This window comes from Pteropus alecto, unplaced genomic scaffold (assembly GCF_000325575.1).
Source record: "Pteropus alecto unplaced genomic scaffold, ASM32557v1 scaffold106, whole genome shotgun sequence".
Lineage (NCBI taxonomy): Eukaryota > Metazoa > Chordata > Mammalia > Chiroptera > Pteropodidae > Pteropus > Pteropus alecto.
In genome coordinates this window covers 4059053-4069473 of record NW_006442103.1, presented here as the reverse complement: position 1 = coordinate 4069473, position 10421 = coordinate 4059053, and the positions used below count along the sequence as shown (strand labels likewise).

General features: G+C 33.7%; 1 protein-coding gene across 2 annotated transcripts in view; it reads right to left on the bottom strand.

Moving 5' to 3' along the window:
- Window positions 1–10421, bottom strand: part of SNX7 (sorting nexin 7) — a 67208-nt gene that overhangs the window by 35475 nt on the left and 21312 nt on the right. For both annotated transcript variants that reach the window (XM_025038466.1, XM_006919550.3), the window contains exons 3-5: window positions 6598–6708; window positions 6084–6248; window positions 3719–3917 (exon numbers count right to left, since the gene is read on the bottom strand). In XM_025038466.1, the coding sequence (XP_024894234.1) occupies window positions 3719–3917; window positions 6084–6248; window positions 6598–6708 (475 nt within the window). The remainder of the gene's footprint in view (window positions 1–3718; window positions 3918–6083; window positions 6249–6597; window positions 6709–10421) is intronic.

Below are 10421 nucleotides of genomic sequence, written 5' to 3'. Positions count from 1 at the left end.
TTTCCCTTTTTGTCACAATACATAAACATTGATGCTTTGTAACTATGTTAGAAAGTCCTTTATGATCAGTCCCTATCTTGTCTCTCCAGATCTAACTCTTGAGAGTCTCTTCCAAAGATATTTTAATTTAAGCCAAAATAATTGTTCTTTCATTAATATCTAACTCAAACACTGTACATATCCCTCTGTCTTATCCTCTATCATTTCTAACATCGGCCAAATTTCTAATCCTTTAAATAGTAGTGTAAACAAATCTCTTCTGATTCTGTTCCAAAGGATTTTTTGATGCTTTGTCCTCAATGAGCCTATCATAATTTTATACTTCTGTTAAGCCTATTATAAATTTATACTTCTATTATCCCACCCTTTATGATTGCTAGGATAACTGACATACTCCTAGGCCATATGCTCCTTAAAACAGGAGCTGAGTCTTATTTTTTTTAATCTCAAAGCCTGAATCACGATGTGTTCAATAAATATTTTCACATCAGTGAAAGAATAAATGAATAACAAAAGACTAATCAATGTAGGCCATTTACCCAAAAATTGGATTTCATTTTAAAATCTGAACATTATCAACTTTCAAAAATAGATACTTGTTTTTTTTTTTATGGTAGAGAATGTATAAGCAGTGAGAATTTTCTGTCTAATATTTACATGAATAAAACTAAATTCTCTATATTTAATCATCTTACTACTCAGCAGGGTAAGTTGTAATGTCATATTGCTCTAAATTAAACTATTAAAATTTCAAAAGTTTGTATGACTAAGTAAATTGAAAAAATATTAAAAAAATAAAAACTATGGAACTATTAGTTGTCACCTAATGAAGGTAATAGGTTTAAAAACCATTACAGCCCTTCTAAATTATACCCTCCTAATCTTGTATTTTAAATAAATGGCCATACTAAACTATTATTTCTAGAAAAGAAAATGTTCTCCTTTATTTCTTTTCTCAATTTTTGTATACATTGATGTGCGCCATTTAACCTGCGCAATATTTATTTTTATCAATAATAAAATATAGAGCTTCCCTAACATTCTAAACTGTGCTTACGCAGCACTCAAATCACATTTGTATGCAAACACTTAATGAAGTACACTGTAGTTTGTCTGTTAATATGTTCCCCCCACCAGGCTAAGAGCTCGAGGACAGGCACCATCTTATTCCCTCTCTAATCTCGAGCACAGAAAAGCAGCACATGTGCTCAATATAAACTTACCAAATAAACCAGGAACCACTTCCGCCGCCCCCCAAAGACAAAATCAAAGAAAAAAATGAATAAAAATATAAAAGAGAACCCGCTAGTTATGGTAATCAAATTCTTTGATTTGAATATGAATAAAATATCTATACAGCTTAGATAGTGGGCTTTACATTCTAAAAACCAAAAAAAAAAAAAAAAAATCCCACAAATTTAGGTCAATGGCATTCACTGAATGGAAATGAGAGCTCAAATTTATTTACAAAGTCTATCACAAAATCAAGTTTTCTTTCTGAGGATTTCACAAACATGAGAGTATATCAAAGGCTTAAACTGTTCTTTTGCACAAGCAAATATAAAATACGTGAATATTTTTAAAAACTCTTAAGTATCAAGAGTTTCCAGGAGCCTCTCTGAATTGCTATCCCACTTAACTATGCATCAAAAATCTACTTAACAGAATTGGAATCACAGAACCTAGTTAAAACAATTAGCTTCTTGAGATAAAAAAAATAAAGACAAATAGTAAGTGCAAGATCAGACCAAGAAGGCTTAAAAGAAACTATTAAACTATGTTCAGTCACAACAATGACCTCTAAGTGCCAATTATTAGAAAATAAAGAGCAATGCACATTTGGCTATAACAAAATTTATATTAATTTATTTTTAAGACACTGAAAAGATTTTAATTGAGCACCTGCTATGTCTTAGGTGCTATCTAGATACTAGAAATATAGCAAAACTTTTCCGTTTTTGTCCTGATTGAACTTACAGTTTAATGGGGAACACTGACGAAAAAAACAAACCATCAATATACAGACTGTAAGGAGTTCATTTCTAAAACCAATTTATATCAGGAAATACATTTTCTGACTTAGCCATCTATGTTTAATATAAGTAAATGTAATTAGAAAATTAGCAAAAAGCCATCATGGAATTTGAAAAAAGCTACCATGGAACAAAGTTGAACTTGTAAACTAAAAAGAAAAAAAAAAAAAGGGAAAGAAATTAAAGAAAGAAAAGAAAACAGTGCTAGAAAAAATAAGGAAAGAAAGAGACCTATTTTCTAATATATAAATCTCTCGGTCATGCTTGGACAGGCCTAATATCGAATACTTGTTTCCCCCAAAGTCACTAGAAAATGTGGAAACCCTATTTCTTGAAACGTCACTTCTTTAATTTTTAAGCTATGGTCCGTGTTGAACATTTGAGACCAACTTCGTGCAACTACATCCAACATCTTCAGCTCAGAGCTTACTTTACCACTATTATTTATAAATGGGAAAAAGAATGGGTAGTGATTGATTAGAACAAATGGGGACGGGACATGGCTACCTTCAGAATCATTAAGAATCAGAAATTTTCACAATACATCTGGGCATAAACCATATTTTAAAGCTAAAATTCTAACTTAATGTTAAGTAATCTTTCGCATGAGTCTGGAACATGAGTTTGGAAGTCACCATTCGGTCCCAACAGCAAAGAAAATGCTGAACGAACTGAAAAATCAACGGCTTTTCTTGGAACTGTAAGAGAGAGGAGGACACAGGACAAACGAATGCCCCCAAGACTGGAAAGACAGACAGGCAAATACAAGGAACTGTGCCTTTACTGGAGCACAGACTCAAGAGCAGAAGCCGTGTCCGGGACCAGTGCTGGGGTAGGGAGACTGAAGTTGTAATTGATAACCTGCTGAAGGCTCAGGTCAGGGTAGACACGTCTATGAGGTAACAACTCCAGGGGGACCTAGTCATGGGAACTCCCGCAAGATTGTGAGATTTACCTGCAAGGGCTTGACTAGGTTCCCACAGCAGGGAAAGGGAAAATGAACCATTTTGAAATAACCAGAGCACTCCATTCTTCTTAACAGGGGGAAACCAGTCAACCAGAGCCTAATCTGTTGGGGTATTATCAGAGCCTAACTGACCTGGAGGAAGGAAATATCCAAATCCAGCCCACTCTGGCCATTCCGTCCCAACAGAGGGGCAGGGGATAAGGTGAGTTGCCGAGAACCTTTTGTGAAGTTCACAGTCCAGAGGCACAGACTCACTAAAAGATTGAAACCTAATTATAGGAGTATAGAATATTTCCCCTCTCCACACATTTTACCACCACATTACTAAAGGCCTATTTACACGATTCCTTTTACCCAGTACATGTGTCTGGCTGTCAAGAAAAAATTGTAAGGCTTACTAACAGGCAAAAAAGCACAATCTAAAGGGACAGCAAGTCTCTCAAAACCAGACATGTCAGGAATGCTGGAATTATCAGACCAGGAATTTAAAGTAACTGTGACTAATATGCTAAGCGCACTAATAGATAAAGTAAACCACATGCAAGAACAGATGGGCAGCGTAAGCGGAGAGATAGAAATCCTAAGAAAGAATAGCCACCCCCCCCACCCCACCGCCACCAAAAAAAAATGTTAACTTAAGGTCTTACTACACTAGCAAATGTGAAGATCCATCAGAAATAAAACAACTTTAAAATCACATTTCAATTAGTCTACATACCCCTTTCTTCCTTGTAAATCCTCTGAGATATTTTATCTATCAAATTTATTTTCTGGCTAAATATTTCAATAAAGTCATTCATTTCCATGAACTGCTGGGGGCGGCTTTTGACTCCTCTCATTGACAGTGCAACAGCTCTGACTGTCTGCCCCATCTTGCTGAGTAATCCGGGCCCTTGTTTCTTGTGAGACGAGAGTTCCTAGAAACGAACAACAACAAAAAGAAATATTTGTGGTCGAGCAAACAACATTGTAAAGCCCAACAAAAAAAGAAACCTAATTAGAAGGATAAAATGAAGATAAAAATGTTTCATGCATTTTTTTTTTCATATTAACTTAAAGCAGATGAGTTTTATTAGGGTATAGTCCTTCTCAGTCTCAGTCTCCCCGATAATATTCCTTTTCAAAGTACTCATGTATAACATGTATCCATGTTTCCTCAGAGCATGGATCTTTAAAAGAATAAGGTTTATAGACATAAACATGCTTAGGAAGATTCTGAAGAACATAGAACAACAGGAGGTGCCATCTACATTTTATGTTAGGAACTTAATGGAAAAAAAATGACTGAGAGAAGATTTCTCAGGGTATAAACTACTCCTTGGGGAAAAAAAGGGAAATTCTTTAGTTTTAATGAGAGTGAACATGTATTGAGAGCTTAATATGTTCCAGGCACCATCCTCTCATTTTTATATACATAATCACAATAACAGTATGAGGTAGGTTCTGTTATTAACCTCATGTTATGGAAGAAAATAGAGGCACAGGAAGGCTAAGGAGCTTCTGAAGGTCCGAGAGCAATTAAGTGGTGGACCAGGACCTGAGCTGTGGCAGTCTGACTCCAGAAGATGCACAGCTAAGCACTAGCTGGCTCTGTCTTCTTAAGGCCATGAGGATAGTTTGTAAATAGATACCCCCTGATCACAGCTCCTTAACCAACTGAAGTGGGTAAACTGTGACACCCCTCCACTGGCTGGGTGGCTGTAGAGAAAGATTTTTAATAAGATATGTAACTAGCTGTTTCATAGTCAACCTAGGAGGGATAGCTACAGAGTTGAAAAATAGAAAAAAAAAATGCTTTTAAAAGATACACTACCACAGAAATATCCTTTCAGAAGTATGGCATATTAAAAAAAAACACCAAGAAGGAGGACAAGGGATTCTGATGATGGCTGTAGCATTTGTGGGAGCATAGGTGTGGGATCAAATAAAAGTTGAAGAGTAATAAACAAGAAAACAAAATCTCTATATAAAACAAGGTTGACTATTAAATCGCAGATAAAAATATTATTGCATGTTATCTACTCAAATATTAAATAACATATCATCTTTCTCCAGTTTTTTTCTGAATATCTTATACAAAATTACATATATATGTATGTATACACATACACACACACACACACACACATATAATATGTTTATTTCCAAATCAGTATCAATATGGAAATAATAACATATGCCCTGCTCGACCAGGCAACACATCTATCCAGGAGTGCTACAGCATCATTTGATAGAGTAAACATTATCAGAAACAGAACAAGCCACAACTGCCAAGCTGTTCCTGCAACTGTTGACTACAGAGATTCTTTCTAACAGTTTCTAAGGTTCTGGAGTCAGGCCACAAATTCATTTCACATAAGTCACAACGGGCTTCCAGATAGTAGGTCTATCTGTCAAGATTAAGATGATCCATTTTTTAGCTTCATTTTGGCAGAAACTGAGAGAGATAAAATTTAACATTAGTCAGTAATTGTTTCATAAAGACTGTTCTATCCATTATCTTTCTTGATGAGCTACATCTTCACAGGACAAAAGAAAAAAGAAGAACATATAAGGTTTCTGAATTAAAAATTAGAGCTCCCCCGAGTAGGTAATTAAAGGAAAAGTAAGGAAATTGTATTGTCTATCCAGCTATCCATCAACAATTCAACCACCCATCTACCTATCCACTTAATAAAGACTTTTATCCTAACTTGAAAAGCCCTAACTTAAAAATCCATTACTACTCAAAATAGTGTCAATAAAAGAACTATATTTGTATATGTTCACTATGGGCTGTGTATTCAAGGAGTATTCTGACATTTAAAAAAAAATCAGCTATTAAGAGAAATGAGTATGTAATCATGAGAAAGATACAAGATTCCTATAATATTTATATGTAGATTTGATATAAGATACAAGATTCCTGTAATATTTATATGTAGATATAAATCTTAAGGATATCTCTCTCTCCAATGTATAAATATCCATCTTGATACAAGGACACTGCTGCCTGATTTATAAAGGTAAAGAAGAGGAAGTGTACGACCTACTATACATATAGATACTAAAGGATTATATGAGTAAAAATAAAAATTCTTTACCCAAGCTTGTACAGTAAGAAAAATTTTGAAGTCTTCATTAAATGTTAAAGTTGGATGATCAGCAATTCGGTTCAAAAACTTCTGCAATGCCTTCCTGCGTGTCTCAATGAAGTCATCGTTAAAGCGTTCCACCATTCCTCTCACTATAAACTTTTCTGGCAATGGCTGAGGCAAAAAAAAAAAAAAAATTACAACAGTATCAGAATTATGTGGCACAGGATTATAAGAAATGCTACACTTTTCTTTTTTGGAAGACTATCTGAACATGTAATTATTTCTTATTGAAATAATTTTTTAAAATTCACAATGCTAAAACCAAAAATGGCAAAATTTCAACATATTACAGCAGTTAAAAAAAAATAAGTCCGTACATACATTAAAAAGTTTAAAAACAAATGTTTCTAGGATAAATGAATTACACTGAATATAAAGGTCTGCAATTTGGTTTTAGGCATTCTAACGATTCACAATATAAAATGGCAGCTAGTCTATGAAAAAAAAAATGTAAACTTACTGGAATAATGAGAGTGGGGTGTGCTTCTTCAAGTTTTCCTTTTAACCAAAGGAAATCTTGATAACGTCTCCTAACTTCAAAGTCACTGGAGTCAAATTCCCCACGAGATGTCTAAAGAAAGTAGGAAAAAATAACAGCACGTGCAGTAGAAGACAGAAGACATTTGCTTAATGTTATTTTCGACATTCTAAATTAAATGGTCTCTAAGAAACATTAACAAATTCTAATTATTCAGTGTTTGTCAGCCTGTACTTTTTTTTTGCAGTCATCAATTCATGTAGCAGATGAAACAAAGCAAACTTTCCAGTATTTCCAGAAAGAAAGCAAACATCATGCTCAAATTTAAAACCCTAACTGAAAAATCTGTCTTAGAGCAACCATCTGCCTTCCACAAGATTTTAACTACTATTATCTTTGGCATCACTTTCCTGCTAATGAGAAAGTGTGTTCTGAATTTAGGTTTCAAATATATTTCTTTTCTCAAGATGATCAGAATTCAGAATTTAAGGAAAGTCCTATTATTGCAATTTGGAAAATAACCTGAACATATCTGAGAAAAATGTTTTCCTGAAATGTACTCAAATGAATTGCTTTGCTAAAATTTGCTTTTAGTATATGAAAATTATAACATTTTACAAAATGATTTTACTGCTATTTTAAAAATGTTATTAATGGAGATTTAATGTGAAAAGAAAAATCTTTATGTCACCCTCAAGGAATTTTATTTTGAATTATATACCTTAACTCCTAAAAATTAAGCGAATATATGAAATATCTATTCTTAACAATCCAAAAAATCTATGCCAACACATATGACAAGAACGTGGGTACAATACCAACCTTACTTCTATTGCCTGAATCCTAAGCCAAATACAAAAATAGACTAATGTATAAGCACCTCTCATAAGAAAACAGTCACTTCCACCAATATCTTATTTAACTGAATTTTTGCATTTAAAAATTATACACAGTGATATTAAGGTTGAGGTTTTCCTGGAAGAGTATAGATGGAATAACACATTGCATACATATTTCACACTCGCCAGAAATATCAATCACCCACGCAAACACAATTGTAAAATTAAGCAGTTCGAGTCATAAGATGCGATCTTAATTGTCATGAAATAAGGCTGACATTAGCTGTACTTTCCAAGGTTTATTCTTTTGAAGTGAATGTTTAGAGCATCATACAATGTACCTTAGTAAACCATTCCCTTTTCAGTGAGAAAAAGCAGAGGTAAGTGAGATGCATATATCTAAAGAATTAAATGTTCACAAAACACTACAAAATCTTAAATATTATGCAAAATGGTACATGTTATAGAAATGGTAAAAATAGAAAAACTAAATCTAGTAGAAATAGTATAAGAATTTATATATGGTTGATATGTGTACATATATATGCAAATATACACTCACATACATACATATGCACACAAAACATGGTTTAGAGTCACACAGTAAAAAATATTTATTGAACACCTCCTTGTACCAGGCACATATGTACAGGTTCACTACCAATTTCCAGGGGGGAAAATTGGCAAAACTAACAATAGAAACACTCAAAACTGGGCAGTTAAAATAAGACTGAGCTTCAGATGTCCTCAAGAATTCCAACACTTTAAGTAAATATAAAACAATTTGATTTAAATTCTAGCAAGAGGAAGATATTAAATCAAGTCAAATAATGGTTGATTGTGTCCTTATCAGACTGTCATTGACCCAAAAGAGTTCTCTAAGATATTGCAATAACGGAGGATAAGTGCAAGTCTCACGGACAGTGTTTTCTTTCTTTCTACTGTAAGACTTTATTCTACTCCAAAAGGGTTATGAGCCATATATGTATATATGAATATATATATGAATATGACAAGGAAAACAAGTATTATCAGCTGGGTTCGGATCATAACTAATTTCTCTACAGCAGGGATGTGCCATCTAAAGTGGCCAATTTTGGTTATTAGAAGACAGATAAAAGCTTCCAAACTGTAGGAATAACGAGATTTGATAACAGATCTCTATCCCAAAAGAACGTGTGTTCTAAAACGTTGATTCAGAGCATAAATAATGCTTCTAATCTAGAATAAACTTTTCCATGGAAGCTATATTGTACATGGTGTTTAATTTTTCATCTCTGACCGTGAAAGCTTGGGCACTTGAAGTTTAAGACTAATGGACCCATGTGATCTACACCCCAAAATGCATTCGTTCAACAAACACTGACCTTTGATCAAGGGCAAACAGTTCACTTAGCTCCGAGGATTTAGAAGACTGTTTCTGAGGGAAAATTAATCTTAGAATCAAGAATGTACTTTAACCATTCCCTCTACACTTCACTGTGAATTACTAGACCTACTTTACTCTTTTAATTAAATTGTCTAAGACACAGCAACGAAGAGGAGGAATAACAATTTAAATCCATGCTGTCTTGCTCTATAGCCTCTTGATATGGCTATGTACTATAAATTTCTTCACTCATTCACCAAAAAGTTAAATTGCTTACTTACTTTATCCTAAGGACTGTGTTTGGAATTATAGAAAACTTAATATATAATTACCTTCCTTGAGAAACTCATATATTCATTGGGATTATACACAAATAAACACATAGTTATCTACTCACATGTGGATGGGTGGCAATTACTGATCACTATGTGTCAGATACTTTGCTAAGTGTTTTGCATTGATTACCTGTCCTAAGTCAATTCTCACAGCAACTCTACAGAACCAGGCTGTATTACCGTTTCAGTTTTATAGATTTAAAAAACCTGAGGCTTAGAAGGATTAAATATAGGCTTTTAATTGCCTTGCTACACGGACTCTAATATTTTACATTCTTTACGAGTTCAGTTAGAACAGTAAGAGGAAACAGAAGAAAGAGAATTTTCAGCCTGCAAAAATGGGAGGGCAGGCATCATTTTGACTTATGTCTTAAAAGATAAACAGTAGTTCTTCTGTTTGAGAGAGGGAAGGACATACCAGACAGAAGGAAAAGTATATGCAAAGTCAGGAGAGCAAGTAATACCCTAGAACATTCAGACAATAGAAGTAGTTCTATATGAGTGGAGAGCAGGGGTATTAAAAGTGGACAGTGAGTCTTACATGGCAGGTTGGCAACAGATTGAGAACTTCTTTACGTGTCATACCAAAAAGTTTGCACTTGTTCTGTCGGAAAGGGGTTGCTGATGAAGGATTTTAAGAATCTGAGTGGAGAGATCAGATATATACATTGTTGTGAAATGTAACGAAGCTTCATTGGAAGAAATGACTACAGGAAGATGATCCAAAACCTTGTCAACTACAAAAGAGCCATAGGGTGAGGCTTCATAAATAAAATATTATAATTTATAAATAGAATTCCTAAAGGCTGTTAGTAAAGCATTTTTTTTAAATGGATGTACTATTTGGTTGTTTTATTTTGTCAGAGGTAAAGTCTTTTTGCAGAGCTTTGTCCTTGGATTAAGGAGGCTCGGATTCTACATCTACTCTGCCCCAGAATTACTAAGCAACCAACAGTATCTTTTATATAAAATAAACAGGCTACTTGTTCTTCTTTGGAAAATAAATAAAATTATTTTTTGTAATCTTCAGAAGAAATATGAATACAAATATTACATCATGTTTTTAACTAGTTGTTTTATTAGCAAATCGAGGCTCTTATTTTCCAAATTATTTCTTTATGTTTTTTTTGACCTAGAAACTTAAAATGTACCTATTTTAAGAAGCACAACTGCCAAAAAAATGGCTGACTGTTACTCAAGTTAACTGGAATTTCACTGATTTGATATAGAACAAGTGAAGGGAATATAAGATGCAATGTCTTA